General features: G+C 43.7%; 4 protein-coding genes across 4 annotated transcripts; 2 read left to right on the forward strand and 2 right to left on the reverse strand.

The window, feature by feature from the left end:
• The first annotated feature begins 6 nt into the window (after positions 1–6).
• On the forward strand, positions 7–1,787 carry LOC124314168 (palmitoyltransferase ZDHHC16B-like). The gene is made up of 8 exons (XM_046779270.1): positions 7–71; positions 133–277; positions 345–536; positions 602–712; positions 784–900; positions 960–1,040; positions 1,100–1,374; positions 1,433–1,787. Exons 1-8 carry the CDS (start codon positions 7–9, stop codon positions 1,530–1,532), a joined length of 1,086 nt encoding a protein of 361 aa, XP_046635226.1. The 3' UTR covers positions 1,533–1,787.
• On the reverse strand, positions 1,671–8,574 carry LOC124313941 (U5 small nuclear ribonucleoprotein 200 kDa helicase-like). The gene is made up of 5 exons (XM_046778804.1): positions 7,251–8,574; positions 6,036–7,189; positions 5,474–5,963; positions 3,168–5,407; positions 1,671–3,098 (listed from the first exon to the last, which is right to left on the reverse strand). Exons 1-5 carry the CDS (start codon positions 8,539–8,541, stop codon positions 1,818–1,820), a joined length of 6,456 nt encoding a protein of 2,151 aa, XP_046634760.1. The 5' UTR covers positions 8,542–8,574; the 3' UTR covers positions 1,671–1,817.
• A 67-nt stretch (positions 8,575–8,641) lies between these two features.
• Positions 8,642–15,438, reverse strand: LOC124314056 (zinc finger protein 704-like). The gene is made up of 9 exons (XM_046779052.1): positions 14,755–15,438; positions 14,381–14,679; positions 12,278–12,534; positions 10,990–11,141; positions 10,550–10,908; positions 10,150–10,483; positions 9,979–10,076; positions 9,629–9,890; positions 8,642–9,441 (listed from the first exon to the last, which is right to left on the reverse strand). The coding sequence occupies exons 1-8, from the start codon at positions 14,837–14,839 to the stop codon at positions 9,657–9,659; spliced, it is 1,818 nt and encodes a 605-aa protein (XP_046635008.1). The 5' UTR covers positions 14,840–15,438; the 3' UTR covers positions 8,642–9,441; positions 9,629–9,656.
• Positions 15,439–17,118: 1,680 nt separating this feature from the next.
• On the forward strand, positions 17,119–18,057 carry LOC124314252. The gene is made up of 4 exons (XM_046779410.1): positions 17,119–17,601; positions 17,686–17,765; positions 17,835–17,935; positions 18,014–18,057. The coding sequence occupies exons 1-4, from the start codon at positions 17,218–17,220 to the stop codon at positions 18,055–18,057; spliced, it is 609 nt and encodes a 202-aa protein (XP_046635366.1). The 5' UTR covers positions 17,119–17,217.

Consider the following 18,057-nt stretch of genomic DNA (forward strand, 5'->3'; position numbering starts at 1 on the left):
GGAGGAATGGGAAAATTGAAAATGAGATTCATATCAAAGCTTGCCCTTTTTTCCAATTTTGTCATATCCAGGTAAAGTGCTTAATTACAACCTCAACTTATACTTTTACCATTGTTAGTCTCTATTATTTAGAATCACAAGGAAACAGATATGGAAGAAAGTACGACAGAAGATTAGCAATATCCCTCAACTGTCAGTAGACTGGGATTCAGTAACTGACCGGTTTATTGAACCAATAATATGGGTGGTCGATCATTTCGCCGATTCCCTAGGAAAGGTAATTTTACATTGTTTCATGTTTAACACAGAGTTATGTGAACATTTTCTATTTTATCTGTATTCAGATATTTGTCACTCTAGTCTGGCTCTTGATTCAATTTGTTGTTGGCGTTGCATATTGGATTGGACTCTCATTTTATTGGAACATCAGTGCAGAGCTCACCATAGCCCTTGTGATATTTGGGCATTGGATTTTACTTAATGTAATATTTCACTACTACATGGCTTTAATAACACCTCCGGGAAACCCTCCAAATGTAAATTCTGTTGTGATGTAATTATTATTTTGCCAACACTTATATAATGTAGGCCTAATTATTAGGTAGACCAAATTCCCCACATTAAAGCTCGCTGTAAAAAGTGTCAGTCAGCAAAACCTGAGCGAACTCATCACTGCTCAATTTGTCGGACTTGTATTCTCAGGATGGACCATGTAACAAACACACATTGCCAACCACCCTTTTTAGTTTTTCTCTAAATTTTAATTATTAAATTTATTCACAGCACTGCCCTTGGTTGAATAACTGTGTCGGCCATTTCAACCACAGATATTTTTTTCTTTTCATGGCGTACGTTGTACTAGGAATGATTTTTCTTTTCATTTTCGGAGCCCCAGTCATTGTAAGTGTATTGTTTACATGTGAAATTGCACGAACATACCTAATAATTTTGAATTTCAGCTTCACGAATTATCAAATTCCGATCCTTCGGAACCAATAGGATACCCAGTATTCAGTAACGGATCTCATGTACATCCAGTGGTATCGATTAATATCAAACGACCGTGCATAAAACCGTTAAAACTCTTAACAATTTATAGCAGGTAGAAGAAGTAACTCCAGCACCTCGACCAAGATCACTGAGAAGGGCTGTCGCTGTAACGGAGGCAATACTCTGTGCCGGAGTTTTAGCTGCCTTGAGTGCCTTAGTTGGTTGGCATGCCAGACTTATATCCAGAGGAGAAACGAGCATTGAAAATTTGACTAACAAAGATGACCGTGAAGCTAAACGATTAGAAGGAAATGTCTTTGTCAACCCACATGACTACGGTACTTACGAAAATTGGCGGATATTTTTTGGGCTCTCCGAAGGAAGGTAATCAAGTTTAAATTGCTAAAGCTTTCTGTTCGGTAAGTGATTGTTCTTCTTTCAGAACATGGTGGTGCGTTTTCTTTCCATCTGTTCATCCTCCACGAGGTGACGGCATCTCATGGAACTTCAAAAATGATCTGACTCATATTTCTTACAAATGATCTGTTTGTATAAATTAAAACGCGAAAGTTACTCCCGCTTAAATATGATTGTGAAAACTAGTTTAATTTAATTTGTGATCAATATTAATCGAATTTTTCCAATCAATAATTCGAAATAAATCTCACGTGTGCAAACAATTGAAATGATTTAGCGCATTTTATTCATAGCGAGCAAATATGCTTAGTGGCATGACATTTCTCACAATGTTTTAAAAACGAAACCGGTCATGATACCAGCCAAAAGGGAAACAAAAATAAAGATTGAAAAAGTTTTGGACTTGATGTTTAGTTGGAACCAGAGTCAGAATCTTCAGAGTTTGATGGTTCCTTGACATCGATGGTGAACTTGTACTCTTGATCACATCCCGTGTACGAATCGCTCATGAAATAAATGGTGTAAGAATGCTGGCCAGGAGTCGTTGGAGCCGCAAAATCCAATTTGACTTTGGCCTTCTGCTGCAATGTCTGCCGTTTGATGGAAACGAGAGCATTAGCCTTTGGGTCGCCGATTACTACCCACCAGCCTTCTTCGCGTTTCTGTGGGAAGAAAGGAGCAAGGACTGGGCCAACGACTTCATCTTCACGTTCAAGGTTCACTGCAACCACTACAGATTGTCCTGAAGTGATTTTATCGCGATCCAAAACATCAAATCCCAACTCGATGTTGGGGTAACGATTGCAGAATCGGGCGACGTCCGCCATCTGGGACTCATTAAGTCCGAGTAGAGTGTTGCGCTCGTCGTCCTCCATTTCCATGACGTCGAAGATTGTTTCGAGTCCCTTGTCGGTGCACCGTTTGACAATCTCGGTGGTGAAATGAGGTAGCTGCTTCAGGTACGAATCCTTGGACCACATAGCTTGAGTCACCATCTGCGATAACTCCATGGCGGCCACAGCTGGTGAAAGCCATCCGTTAGAGCTGAGCACATCCACAGAGGCCTGAATCAATCGAATCGCCTTGCCCAGAATGAGTTCCGTATCCTGCTGCAATTCCGCTGGCAACTGGACGCGAGACAAATGAGCTTGCAGCAAGAGGAACGTTTTAGTGTGGGGATCGCTAAACTTGGCATTAGTCTGAGGCTTATTGGGAAGCCTGGTAGCCAACTGACGTAATACGGCTTCTTCTCCATGCCGGACTGGCACGCTCTTATACTCGGCGGCTGCTGAAATAATTTCCAATAAACCACGGATTTTGGTCTTGGCGTTAAGCGACAAGCTGAACAACTCGATCGTCGTGTAGTGGATACAATAGTAGGCAGCAATCATGCCCAAATTAAGCGGACTAACGTCAATTTCTTCCTCGATGGTAATGCACTTGGATTGCTCCAAGTCATTCAGCGTGCTTTCCACCAATTCGGACAAGTGGTCAGACAAGTGCCGATGACTCACTCCCTGAAGATTGTAGTAGTTGGGATTCTGAGTCATCCGTCGGTACAAAAAGGTCCACGTCAAGTTGTCGACAGCGTCCTGCTTGTTTTCAATTGTTTTGGTCACGATTTCAGCGTTGAAATGATCGTGAAGGCAATGGTCCAAATGGCTCTCGATGGGCAATGGTTCGTACAAGAACTAGAAAAGAAAGAAACAAATAAATAACAATCAAGTGTTACAACATTAGGAGAAAGTTTCCAAGTTTACCTTTTTATAGAAATCTTTTTTGGACGATTGGCACAAAAGAACGCATTTAGCGTCGTCATCTTCACGCGGTCGATTAGCCCTGCCGGCCATCTGGATCAAATCGGTAATGGGATAGTCATCGTACATGTGTTGTTGACCATTGTAACTTTGCGTGTCCATAATGATAACCAGGTGAGCGTGAACGGAGACAGCCCAACAAAGAGTGCGCGAAACGACAACGATCTGGATGGCCCCAAGTTCAAACAGCTGCTCCACAATTCTTCTGTCTTGGACTGTAAGACCTTCGTGCAAGTATCCCACACCTTGTTTTAGTGTTTCGTGGAGTGTCTTGTCGGTTAGCCGTTGGATGAAAGGTTTGATGTCCTCCAACTCGGCATGGAGATAGCGTTCCGGTTCGTTCTCGGCGGCGGCGTAAGTCAGGATATCGAAGGCCGTCACGCGAGACTGCTTTCGCGACGGAACAAAGACCAGTACCGGCTTTTTCGGTGAATGCTTAGAAATAGCGTTATGCAGAGGTTTAGCCATGGCAATGAGGCGAGACGCATTGTGGGTGATGTTAAATCCCTGGATGTGAAGTTCCAACGGAACTGGTCGCACGTTCGGGTGGAAATTGAAACTGCCGTTTGCTGGGCAACCCAACCACTGCGAAACGTCCTTGGCATTGGCCAATGAGTGACTCAAGGCCACTAACCTGATGGGTTTCTGAAGCTGGGCACCGATGTAGCGCATTCTTGAGCAAACTACTTCGAGTGTAGGCCCGTCTTCTCCGCCCAGCAATTGAAGTTCATCGACGATAAACAAGTGAACGTTCTGGACATTCTTCCTCTGCTTCCAACGACGTGACAAAACATCCCAATGCTCTGGAATCGAGATCAAGATGTTGGCCTTAGCCAAAAGTTTCAAGTCGGTGCCTGTTTCTCCAGTCAACATGGCCACTTTCTTGCCTAATCGCGATGCGAATTTGTCTTGCCAGTTGATGAAGAGATTATCCGCAAGTTCTTGATTGGGGGTAACGTAGACGCAACGAGCTTCAACTTCAGCTACTCCTTCAGCCGAAGCCTCTTGTTCTTTCTGGCTGAAAAGGCGCAGAATGGCAAATTCAGCACAAATGGTTTTTCCAGCTCCGGTTGGAGCACCAATAAAGACGTTATCGTCGGTGTTGTACAGCGCATTAAACACTTGTGTCTGAATGGGATTGAACTGCTGGAACGAGTCGGCGTAGAGAGCTTCGTAGGATCGATTACGCAAAGCAGTGACAGGAAGCGGTTGCAAATCCAACAGCTCAGTCGGTGGTGGGTATTTATCCGGCAAAATCAAGTGACGGAATGAAACAGGCAACTGCGTTTCCGAGGAGATCCAATGATCCGAAACAACGCGGATAAAGTAGTGGGGTGGCAGAGGTTCGAAAACTGGAACGAAGAACTTGACCAGATGTTCGTCTTGTGCGTAAATCGATTTCAAAAGAAAATATTCGTGGTGGAGAATAACCTCAGAGTCCACATCTTCGACAAAGATCCAGAAAGCTTCAGCTTTACCATGAATCTTGTCGTCCCACTGGAAATCGGGAGTGATGGTCAATTCCACTTTGAGCGTGGAACGAGTGATGGGCTGAATGTGAGTAGACAACTCCAGCTTGGGAAACTGATGAACATACTTGTGGATGGTCTTGCCCAATTTAGGAGCCCGAATAAGTTCTCCCATTTCGGTAGGGCCTAGATCGTAAAGTCTTTCCCACGGCAAACTCTTCTTCTCCAGTTTTCGAATGATCTCCTCTGGCATCTTCTTAAATTGCCGAAGCGGCGACATGGATTGCCACATGCGACGATTAATCATCTTGCTCAGTGAGAGGGCTTTATCAGCCAGCTGGGCCCAACCTCGGCTAAGAACCATCTCGAAAATGGCTCGGATGAGACGACCAGCTGACTGAGTCACGTAAACCATGTCAGCCATCAAAGCGAAGCCTTCCAGTTTCAGCTGCGAAATGTAGGCTTGCAACAGGACGTTGACTTTAGCACTAGGCTCCTCGATACTTTCTTTGATGGGTATAGGCACACGTTCCATAAGTTTCTGAAGTTCCAATTTCTCTTCGTCACGTACGGTGATGTTGCGGAACTCGGAAGAGAGCGAAAAAACACGGAATAGTTCGATTTCGCTCAGGGTTGGCTTCAACAGCTGGTTGTAGGTTGCCATGCTTGCGTTGGTGCAATAATAATGACTGGCAATTCTTCCCAATTCCGTGCCTACATTCCAACACAAGACCCATCAATTACTGTGGACATTATAAACAAAATTGCAATGTGAAATACCTTGAAGTTGACCGGATTTGCGATCGTATTTGAGCAGCTGGCTCTTCTCAAGTGAAACAGCTGCCGTGTGGATCAAGTCAGCTCGGTGTTGCTCGAGCATCGGATCTTCTTTTAGTTTGTCGACCGATATGCCGTATAGTTGTGGCGAACGGAGCATCCTGATGTAGAGATAAGTGTAGCTCAGCCAATGGACGGCGTCTTTGACATTTTGCACTGTGCCGGAAACGATTTCAGCGTTCAGCATATCCGGTAGTTTGCTGACCATTTGCGACTCGACGGGCAATTGCTGATTCTGCAGCGACAGGTAATACTGTAATTCGCTGTGGTTGGTGATGAGGATACCTTCACCTTTGGTATCGTACTGCGGTCGACCAGCACGACCCAGCATTTGCAAGACATCGAGAGATCCAAGTTCGCACCATCGACCTTTCTCCGGATTGTAGACTTGCGTGCCTTTGATGATGACAGTATGGGCTGGCAAATTGACACCCTAATATTGATACAAAATCGTTAAAATTTGACCTTTTCTAAAATGTTTTGATTAGTATGTAATTATATTTACCCAGGCCAAAGTGGCTGTGGAAACGAGCAACTGGATGTGACGATCAGCAAACAAATCTTCGACCAAAGCACGGTCCACACGGCTCATACCAGCGTGATGGATGGCAAAACCATAGGGAAGTAGGTCCTTCAGCTCCTGATTCTTAACTTGTTCGGCTTCATTGCGCAAAACTTCCGTAGAAGCGGAACCCTCACGTAGAAAGGCTCCCAGAGAGTCTTTCTCCAAACAAAGATCGCGGATGGAACGTGCTGTTTTGCCGGTTTCTTTCCTCGAATGAACGAAGACGAGAATTTGATTCTTGCCGGCGTGCTCCATTACCTTCTCGTATACAATTTCGTTCATAATCTGATAACGCTTAACAGCTTTCTTCTCCGTGATTCCAACGTATTGCTGTTCCAAGGGTACAGGGCGGTAGCTGTTGTCGAAGAAGAATAGACCCGTCTTGGGTCGGACACGCAAGAAAGTGGCCACATCTTCGTAATTGGGAAGCGTGGCAGAAAGACCCACCAATCGCAAATCTTCTTGAGTGGATTCGACGGTGCGGATAGTACGAGCTACCAAGGCCTCCAAAACTGGACCACGGTCGTCGTGCAACAAGTGAATTTCGTCAAAGATCATCAACTTGACCAGTTGCGTGTAGGTCCGGTCTCCTGATTTGCGAGTGATAATGTCCCACTTTTCGGGCGTGCAGACAATCACCTGAGTTTGTGCAATTTCTTCTCGGCTGAGTTGATGGTCGCCCGTCAGTTCGGCAACTTTCAGGTTGAAAGGCGCCAGTCTTTTGCCAAAACTGCCCACCATCTCTTGTACGAGCGAACGCATAGGTGCAACGTAGATGATTTTGAATTCATCGACGCGAATTGTTCCGTCCGGATTGATGTACTTGCCCAATTCTCTCATCATAGTCAACAAAGCCACGTTGGTTTTGCCGGCGCCGGTTGGGGCGCAAATTAACATGTTCTCATCCGATTCGAGAGCTGTTTTGTAGATTTTAGACTGGATTCTGTTGAGCGTTTTGAATCCTTCGAATGCTGGTTGGGCGTAGGTTGGAAGTTTATCGATAGGAATAAGCATTTCATCAGCATCGAAAGGCCTAGGTTTCAATGGTGGCACATGAACTTCTTCGTAGCCTTTACGCTGTTTTCGGAAAGAACCTGCCAAGAACAAGTAGATGTTTAAATTTTGATTGAAATTAAAAGATGAGAAACTAAATACCTTCTGGAAGTGTACACTTTTTGTTGGCCATGAAGTGAGAGCCCTGAGCGAATGCAAGATCCTCCAAGTCCAGCAGCTCTCGAAGACCTGGAATGCCGCTGTAACCTTCCTGTCCTCCACCTCCGACTTCTTTGGAGGCAGAAGTACCTTGACGTGAACTCTTTTTAAAATCAACTTCCATCGGTTCGATTCCAGTGTCGTCCCTCACAGTATCTAATTGTCGAAGAATCTTGTTCAGATGGGGATTGCTCTTCATCTCGTCTTGAATGCTTCGACGTTCAGCTTCGCTCTGTGCGGATGCCAGTAACGAACAGTAAAGAATCATGTGTCTGTTTTGTTTAAGCAGCTTGATAAAATCAAAGCAGTCAAAACCAAGCAAGACAACTAGCTGATTTTCACATTCTCTTTCATCCTGGATATTCTTGAGGATGTTGAGGACTTCACCGGCTCTTGCTTGGGACACCATGGGGTCACTGTAAAACTTTGACAGCTTCCTCTGAAGCCAATAGGCATCAATATCGAGGGGATGCAATTTCTTTTCTTTTTTACCGCCCAAATCGACGCCACTCGCGACAGCATCAGCATGAATGGCATGGTCTGTTTCAGCTTCATCAGCTTCATCCTCACCATCATCTTCTTCTCCAATCTCTCCATACACATTTTCTTCTTCGTTTTCTTCATCTGTGTCTTCAAATTGCACATTGATGCCATACTGGTCGTCCATTTGCTCTTCTCCAGTACCCATTTTCTCGTCTTGGCCCCAATCTGTGATCTTCTTACCCAGGTTAACGAGCAGGGCAAATCTTTCTTCTGGCAAGGAGCCAAGCATAGCCTCTGTTTCCTTTTTCTTCTCCTTATCCTTGAGCTTGTCGTTCTTGAGAACCGTGAGGACTTCATCTGCAGCACCACACAACACATCTCTGGGTTGATCACTCAACGCTTCCTGAATAAAACTGAGAAGCACTTCGTAAGTCTGTTTGGTGTCCTGCGTTTTGGGCCTGTAGATGATGCCAGAGATTTCATCCAAGTTGTCGCTTTGCAAAGGTCCTTTTCCACCATTTTTACCACCAATATCAGTTTTGTTGGGATCACGCTTCTGACGTTTTGCCGGTTTCATCCGTTGGGCTTTGTCACCCATGCGAGTTCCTTCCAACTTCCCAGTAAGGGACATAACCTCACCGGTGGCTTCATCTCGTGCTCGGCGGTCGATTAAACGAACGTCAGCTTGTAAAACCAAATTAGAATTGGCTTTATACTCGTACTGGAGCGAACGTGCTGCGGCGTCCGCCATTTCTTGGCTTGCTTGTGAGACACTGTCGTCGAAAGTTTCGTATGCTGTTCGAACAGGCAATTGGCAGCGTTGCCAGTTTTCAATAAAACAATATTCAGAATTCGAGAGGAAATTTGTATATTGAAAAATTTAAAAATCTCGCCATAAAACTCTGGGTCGACACGCGCGAAAAAAAGGGATAAAAAAAATACAGAAATAAAAGCAATTAAGAAACTGAAACACCATTTTTGTAAGAAGAAAAAACCAAACATTTTTCAAAAGTCCATCGGTCTTGAGAATGAAATGAGAAAAAAACACAGAAACAAAACCCCCCACTATGCGAACTACAAAGGAGATGGAAAAAAATCAGGTCTAAATAGGGTAAATCTATAAACGTTAAAATTCACGCAGCGTTATTGCAAAAATAACTCTAAATCGACGAAATAAAGAAACATTGGTAGAAAAAGCCATCTAACGCTGTACAAAGCTTTTTTGAGAGTAACGCAGATATGAGGTGGGACATAAGGATGAAAACAATATTTTTCAATGATGTTGTACGAGAGGTAATAACGACACCAGTCAGAGAAATCGTCACTGAGCTACGGCAGCCTGGTCAGTGGCAAGATACAAAACATCTTCACAACGAAAATTATGCACACACAACAACACGCTCCGGCATGAATTTGTCATAACAAATACGATAAAAAAAAAGCCAATAATAATTAAAAAAATAAAAATAAAGTCAAAATGTTTTTTTGTCTTTTGTCAAAAAGTTGCCCGCAGGTAAAATGGTTTCAAACAATATCAACCGCCCAGCGCGCCAAGTGTCATAGATCTTTTGAGATCCGTCATCCGCACAAAAACTTGGCTCCTATTCCGCAATACATCCAGCACCAGACATCAAAATTTAAAAAAAATTTCCTGTCGACAACAATAAAAGAAAAATAGCCATGAAACAACAAAACACGATCAGACAAAGAAAAAGGAGGAGAGACGGTTGTTCCATGTCAAAATCAAGCGGAAAACGGATTAAATTTCTACAGTCGGAAATCCGAGCGGTTGTTTTTCTTTTTCTCGGAAAGTATTAAATAATAGTATATATACGTACACATTGGGGTGTGGTATAGTCATTTGTTTCACTCGCCGAAGCGAGTGCAAGCCTTTTTCCATTTGCATTGAGTGCACCACTGCTCGCGGTGTTCCATTCCGTAAACCTTGCGGCACTTTTTGGCCTCGCCACGGGGCCGACGAACGGGACTGCTCTTGACTGTAAAGACCGAAGCTCCGGTAGTAGATGGTGGCGCTGTTGGGGGCGCCGGTGAAGGAGACGTTTTGGGCGACACAACCACTTTGGCCTGTTTGAGCGCATTCTAGAAAAGTCATTTTTTAAAAAATTAGTGAAAATCTATAATCGACATTGATCACGGTCGTGTAGTTTTGTAGGGCGTGGCAACTTACCGAGCCATATCCATAACCGGAAGACCATGAAATGCTGCGGACACGTGCCGGTATGGCGATCGGCCTCGCCTTCATCAATGCGCGTTGATATTCTGGATCTATAATGAGATAAAAGAAACCGGTTCATTTTTCCAATTAATTTCGGTGTCACCCTGCTCGGGGTCTACTGACCTTCGTGCGGAGGTCTCGCCATGTCCATGTGGGACAATGTGGGTGGCGAACTGGCCATCCAGCCTGGATGCGGTTGTTGAAAGCTCTGCGTTTGAGCGACTGAGGATTCGACGACCTCAGCCATTGGAGGTAGAGTGGTCGACTGCTGATCCGCAATCTCTTCATCACCTTCCTCTTCCACTTCCGTGTAATAAAACTCTTCCTCGTGATCGCTGATCTCTTCATCGATTTGACGTGGCCCGAGATGGATGGAGCGGACGTGGGTCTCGATGGCCTCGCAATTGTCTGTGGTAGTCAAGCAGCCGGGCCAGGTACACTGATAAATTGTTCTAACCTGGTGGGGTGATGATGGATGGGGGTAATTAAAGCAAATTACAAAACAAACCCAATTAAAATATACCTGCGAAGGAGAAGGCCCTTCATCGCATTCGCTGATGGATTCATCGCTGACGATTCCATCGTCCTGGGCGTTTTTGGCAACAGGAGCTCTAGTAGCACCCGGATGAAATTTGTTGAGACTTCCCGAGAAATTAGCAGGGGCGCTGCCGCTCATCAAAGGCGGCGACGGTGTTGCCGAACGAAATTTCAGTTTGCGCCCAGTGCCGACCGGAAGAACCCGGCCGGCCGCTCCTGTTGAACCCGACGACGACGACGAAGCGTGCGGTGGTGAATCACTGCTGCTAGACACACTTCCGCGCCACGAAAAAGCCCCACTGCTGCTACTGCTACTGTGATTACTCTGCTGCCATGCTGCAACATCTGTTGCGTAAGCCGGTCATTATTACACAGCACAGTTCAACATGTATAAAAGGACGCCCATTTTGATTCGATAAAACTCACCTTCCCATCGAGGGGAATGAGGACTGCAGGAGAGACGCATGAGGACCATGGCGGCTGCGCATTCATCCATAACATCGCTGTCTTCATCTTCGTCCATGATGACGTCGGCCGCGCCGTTGGCACTACTCGGACTGGAGCGACGCTTACGCGATCTAACGTGATGGTGGGCGTCGCCAAATAACAAAAAGGAACAGATTGCACAGGTTATTAGATGCTGTGACGTCAACCACCTTGCACAGACTCTGTGACGTCAATCGCGGACGACGACAACAATCACATTCGAATCGGTTATCGGTGTAAACATGAGACGACGAGACGGCCACTGCACATCGACCCCGGATGAGAGTCTTTGTTTTGTCGCGTTGGGACGTGCGTTTTTCGGTTAATGCGCAGACAAAAAAGAACTCGGGATCGAACGTGTTTGCTACCACGTTTGCGCAAAATCCGACATAATCTTATCAGGAAAAGTTCAACGGACTTGTTGTGTCACCAGGAGTTTCGACTTCCTGTGCATTTTTTGTTGTTTCTCTTATTTTCTTGGAGGAATCGATGGATTGCGTCATTTTACTGGAAAACTTTCGCTGATTCTAGGCCGCGCGTCAATAAAAAATATGGAACAAGCTGACTCTTGGATCTCTTGTACAACTTCCGGCGGTATCCAATTTTCGCTCGATAGATTTTTTCGAAACAAATTGAGAGCACTTAATCCTGACTAGAAATCAAATCCCCAACTTCCGATGGATAACGTCTCCATCAATGTAGAGAGAAAGTGAATGACGGGGAGAAATTAAATCAGAAATGGGTCAACCTCATCGAGAAACTTCATCAATTCAACAACGGCAAATATATAAGAGAGAGTTCTTTTTTAAAGCGGTTTCAATAACTCCACCCATCAAAAAGGGGGGTTCGTGTTGTTGTTGTTGTTTGTTACACTTTTCTCGGTTTTCCTCGGTTGGTGTAACAACTTTTGGTTGGTCCCTTTCTAGTCGCTTTCCAGATGAAGATAATCGGCCCGTGACCCACTGACACGCGGACGCCTCTCCTTTTTACCGCGTGCAGAAATCGTGCCGTGACGTCACTCACGGCATTCACCCACTTTCACTCGGCCTCGGCTATATGCCGTGACTCTTACCTACATTCTTCTTAATTGTCCCTTGAAAAATAGAAAAAATTCTCCGTCCCATATCCACTGGCTACTACCAACAATCAGGACGACGACTATATTAGAAAGCTGCGCCGGAAGAAATTTGGAAAACACATCTGTTTGGTTGTTTTGGTTTTGGCTTACCCGAAGAAGGCGCCGGGGACGTCGATTCCGGACGTTGATGCGGATGAGCAGCGCTTACGGGGCGGATTGCCAACACTGATTTGATGATGGTTGGATTGTGAACAATCCTGGTGTCCATTAACGGATGCAGTCAGCCCGCCGACAACTCCTTCAGCCAATCGTGCGAAATCCACGTCGTGTTGATCCATCAGCCGGAGTGATTTCCTCGACTCCATCAGTCGTACTTCTTCCATTCGTTTGACGATATCAACCGAATTCTGCAATAATTAATAGGGAAATATATAAACTATTATTCAGATGTGAGATAACGAGTTGCTCTTTGGCTGCCAGGAAGATAAACAAAGAATATAGAAAGATCTGGACGGATTAACAAGGCAAAAATAAAGAAATAATAAAACCTATAACGTTGCGGCCTTGTTCTCTATATCTTATTGAGGTTACCAGGTTTTTCTTTCTCTCTTGCTCAAATATCCACACACGTATGATTGTGTTGAGACTATTTTGCCTAACGGGTGGTGGCCCTGCGTAGTTGTTGTTGTTGATATTTCCTTTTACAGGTTCGGCGACACATAACGGAACCCCGAAATCAATGAAACGCCCATTTCTTCTTCTGCAGCAGCAGCACGCGACGCAGCAGCTAAACACCTGAGGCCACCATATTTATTGTACGTACACAACGTCGTCACACGGCAGTGGCGTCGTCAACGGGCAAAAACCGCACGACGCCATCGCTGCTGCTGCTGTACATATACGCACAATAATAAAAAACAAAAAGAAACGAAAAATTCCAAACAAGATGGAAAAACCGGTTGCGTCAAGAACACACTCGGCGGGAGAAAGGCCAAGAGAGATTTTTGTTTACATTCGCACACATGCCGGTGCGCAGTTGTTTTTATCCGCAACCAAAAGACGACACTCCAAAACCAAAATGGCCGCCAAGGAAGGAAGTTTTGATGACGTTGGGAGAATTGACGTCACACATGGCGGCCCTGTGCAGTGCGCGCGCGCGCGCCATTACCTCCTCCCGAAATGAACCAATCGGGAGAAACTTCTTTGTTTACAAAACAAGGGGATGGGGCAACAAAAAATACCGGCTTTTTCGAAATAAAATAAAAATGGTATCATCACAGATATTTTCATATCTGAAACATGTATAGACACGATTCAAGGTCGACAGAAATCTCATTTCCATTTGGGAAGGATTAGAATACCAACCGCCACTCTTCTTCCTGTCAGTAGTTAAAATGGCACCGGTCATTCAACTCTTTTTATATATTTCTCAACCCTCACCCTGCTGCTGTTAGTGTGTGTTACCAAGAGGATGTATTTTGACAAAGCCAAGGTTTCACCCTTGAGCAGCAGCAGCAGCTCTGCCGCAAGGCAAAATAGGAAAAATCTCTTTAGAGAAACACTTGGCACCCGGGAGAAAAGGCCTTGGCTCTACAGCGGCCATTGACTCCACTGTTGATTGCGTCAGAAAACAACAACAACAACAACAACAACAAGCTCGTCCAATGCAGACGACCGGGTTGTTTTTTAATATTTCCTCTCTTTCAGCCCTAGATGCATCCATATTGTATAGCGTATCTGACAAAATATATCCGCCCGGTTTCCCATCCTATCAATAATGGGAGGGGCCTGCGAAAAAGAGGCGTTAGTCCAATAGTAATTTATTTTCCCCGAATCCAACAACAACAACAACAAAAATGGCCTACTTTTGGCCAAAACAAAAAGGAGAGAGAGAAACCCCCAGAGTTTTTATGTGACGTCACAGTTGCATCACGCGCTGCATCTGCTGATGTCATCATCGGCATTTTTTCCACCGAAAAATTTTTCATAAAAGTAAAAAGTTATTGCAGCTATAGACACACAGTGGGTTGGCCCAAGGTTAGTTTAGCGTGCGGATGAAAAGCTCTGAGATACATATGCGACTACGTCTTCTGGGAGAAAAAAGATGGCCGCTCCAAGGCCGTACGAAAATATCAAAAGCTTAGCTTGTTGACATCACTTGATTGGGGCAGAAAACGGATACGCCCCCTACTAACTGGTGAGACCACACACACACATGAAATTAATGTTAATGCAAAAATTTTGTTTAATTACCGAATTGGAGACTTGCAAAGTGATGTGAACTTCATCGACGTCGGGTCGGTGTTTGGTGACGTGACCGGCTACTTCACGACCGGTAAAGGTTATGTACACCTTTTGGCCGGGCTGGAGAGTCAAGCCGGCCGTTGACTGGAAACCTGGGCCAATCAGATCGACTTCAGAGTATTCAAGCAGTTGCTGACGGCCAGGGTGACCTGCAGTCTCCATGATTGAACGGACGGCGTATTTCGTGTGAGAGAACAACTGCCCCCTGGACGGATCCATTTCAGCCGTCTTTACCGCTTGAATTATACCTTTTTTTCGTGGGCCAAAAATAAACAAAGAATCAATACTCGTACTCGTATAAAAGTTGAAAAATATTAAATTACCTGGATAATAAAGGCCATCTTCACGAAGAACCACCACTTTTGTACCGACAATTGATCTTTTAGCCAAACGCTTCCCTGTCGACATTCTTTGTGAGCGATTTTGTACAAACTAATTTTTGAAAGTATCGAATTTAACCGGCTGTGCAGCTCTCAAAAAAAGACCCCCCAAAAATAACCTAGCGGAAATTGTCCAGTATTGTGCTATCGTGGATCTCGTACAGACATCTGGGATTAATTTCAAACGAATTGCGAGTCCAATCGGCCAGCAAGTTCAACATGGTTTCTCAAACTCGTTGAACGAAAATAATTCCCGGCCCAAAATGTTTCGTTGGGGATCGCAGAAAAGAAAAACAATGGCTCCCAGAAATAGTATGTACGCACGGCAACCCAGAAAATCTTGCCTCGAAAAAGTGGGTCCCAATCACAAAGGACGAAAATACGATGGATGGCAAACTCACACACACACACACACAACAAGTTTTTCGGGAGAATCGTTCAGTTTCGTTGTGAATGGCCGAAATCTTTCAAGACTTTTTTTGTCGGGATTTATAAAACGGGAAGCACAGAATTTTAATTTCGTTTTGATAATAAAAAGGTGAAGAAAACAAAAGAGTCGGAAAGGAGAGGGACTTGAAGATGAGCGCAACTCGCGAGTCAGCGGTCGAACGAGAACTGCGAGTCTTTGTTTTGGAGAGAGTAGGAAAAGGAGGAGAGGGAAATGCGAGAGAAATTCTAGTTGGACAACAACAACTAAATTGTGGTTGTTGTCAAGTGTAACACTCTGCCACCTAGCGGTCAATTTCATTTCAAGTTCATTTTATCACTTTTGCTGGTATTTACTCATCTGATTTTACGAAGTTGTTTGGTAGTAATTTATTTTAAGCCGTTTGGCGTTTATAATTCATTTAATTAATTGAGTTTTGTCTTTGATAACGACACCTTTGGTAACTGGCCGCTGCAAGCGCTCAGATAACAAAGACCGGCGTCTTTGTTTTGAAAGTTGTCGGGAAACGACTAGTCACTAGATGGCACTAGCTGTTCCAGCAACAACAACAAAGCTCTTGTTAAAAAGCCGGTTAACAACAAAAGAAAAAGAGCTCAAATTTATCCATAGACAAAATAGATATATGTGTGTGTGCATCACAGATATTTGAAAAATAACAAGAAAAAGCTATTTTTAATGTTGAAAGAAACGACCGGTTATTACGGATAGAGCAGATTTTTCTCTTCTTCCCTCTTCTTCCCTTTCTCCTTTATTTCTCTCGGCCTTTCACACGCTTTTCGTATACGACACACACTGATGTATACGTGAGGTCAGTGTGTGTGTGTGTATACAAACAAAAAAGAACGGGGGGAAAAAGTTGCCAACGCATGCCACCAGAGCCGGCCGCACACTTTCGGCACACTTTCGCCTTCTTCGATGGCCAATTTGGCAACCAAAATTCACCTTTGTATTTACAAGCTCTTTTTTTGGTTCTTTGTTCTCGTGCTATTAAGTCACTTATGTAAGACACTCGTATACATAACTTGTAATACATCGGCATTAAACACACAGGAGAGTTATGTAACTAGATATCGATTTATACAGTCACCATGGGCTGTGTGAACTCTTTTGTTGAGGAAGTCCCCTACATGGCGGACATTTTTATTTATAAAATTGAGGTCACTTAAAAATCCCTAGCCTCTTTGTGTTGTCCTGGCGTATTTCTTTTTTCTTTTTCTTTCTTTCCTTTTTTTCCGTTTGAGTGGGTAGAGCCGGACGTCTTAAACTTGAGATTAAATGGCAGAGCGACTTTCTGATTGGCTTGAATTACAATTTTCGTCCCCAAATTGATGGCGTTTCACTTCTTTTCATATCTTTTATTTAAATAAAGATGCGAAATTTCGTGATCGACCAGGCAGGATCACAATCGTATTATTCTTTTGCTTTTCTTTTATTTAAATTACATTATGATGAAAAATCAATCCAACAACTGAACTTTCTAGTCTTCACTAATGTTGATAACATCCACCTCTTACTCAAATTTGTAAGAGGAAATTCTTGCGAAATGAAAATATTTTTCCAACTGCGTATTGGCCGCCCGGCTTAACTTTCAGCTGTGGCGCTCCTTATCGACCTACTTCCGTATATTTTGACATCGCTGTCCTCATTCAAAATTTTAAAAAATTGTGAAATACACTAACATTTTTCCTTAATATGTCTTGATTGTTCGTTTCGTTCTTTCATGTTTGATTTCCGACGGGGAAATCCAAATTAAAGAATTTCACGAAATAAAAGAAAAAGGAAAAACGTAAACAAAATGCGCGCAGATAACCCATACTCCATGAAGCCTCATCTGTGGCAGTACAAACTGACAGGTAACAGATTTCTGACTTCTTTTTTAAAAGTGGGAGGATTTTCTTCCTAATTAGATTTATTTAGTAGTTTCCTCTTCTTTTTGTTAAGACAGATTACTCAGTAACATGCAGTGCAATACGTTTTACAACCCCATAATGTTAGTGTCAAGATTTTTATTAGTTGTCCTTTGTTGCTGTTATCTCTTCTGTCCTTGTCTAACGTGCGAAGGCGATGCAAAATTCCCCTTCGACAACCAAATAGAAGACATTAATGCAACTATTCCAAACATATTTTTGTGTCGAATGTGTGGCCTTTCTCAGGATGATGGGGGATCATTTTTAGACACTGCCAGTCCATTTAGTTTGAGTGTGAGAAACGAAACCATTGTTTATGAGCAAAGAGCCACCAAAGTTGTGAAAACCGTACCTGTGCAAAAATTGAAAAACCCAGCGGGCAATGTTTTTGATGTAGTCACTTTGAAAAATTCTTCTTGTAAAGGAGTTGGCAAGGTTGCATCTTCATTTCCTGTTTTATCTTTTCTTTAGACAGCATAAATAGAATACTTTAATTATAATGGCATTTATTCTTTACAGTGGGTCTCAGATTCTACTTGGTTCCCTGGATACAGTTGGAAAGCCTGTGTTTGCAACAAGTGCGGTCGTCATTTGGGGTGGTAAATGTTAACACTGAAAAAATGTTTCAATGTACATGACCTTGACTAAAATTATTTTCTTTGTTGCAGGATGTTTGAAGTCAATTCAGCAGTTAAAGGATCTTTACCTACCCAACCTACCAAAACTGGTTTCTATGCCTTGATTCGTGATTATATTTTAACAGAGTCAGGTAATCTCTAAATCTTTAGCTGTAAACTTATGCCTACAGCTCATTCTAATAGAACTGTGTTTTGTGTGTCTATTACAGTAGCCCAAACATTGACGTACGTGCCAAAAATCTTCAGAGAATAG

Source organism: Daphnia pulicaria, chromosome 10 (assembly GCF_021234035.1).
Source record: "Daphnia pulicaria isolate SC F1-1A chromosome 10, SC_F0-13Bv2, whole genome shotgun sequence".
Taxonomy (NCBI): domain Eukaryota; kingdom Metazoa; phylum Arthropoda; class Branchiopoda; order Diplostraca; family Daphniidae; genus Daphnia; species Daphnia pulicaria.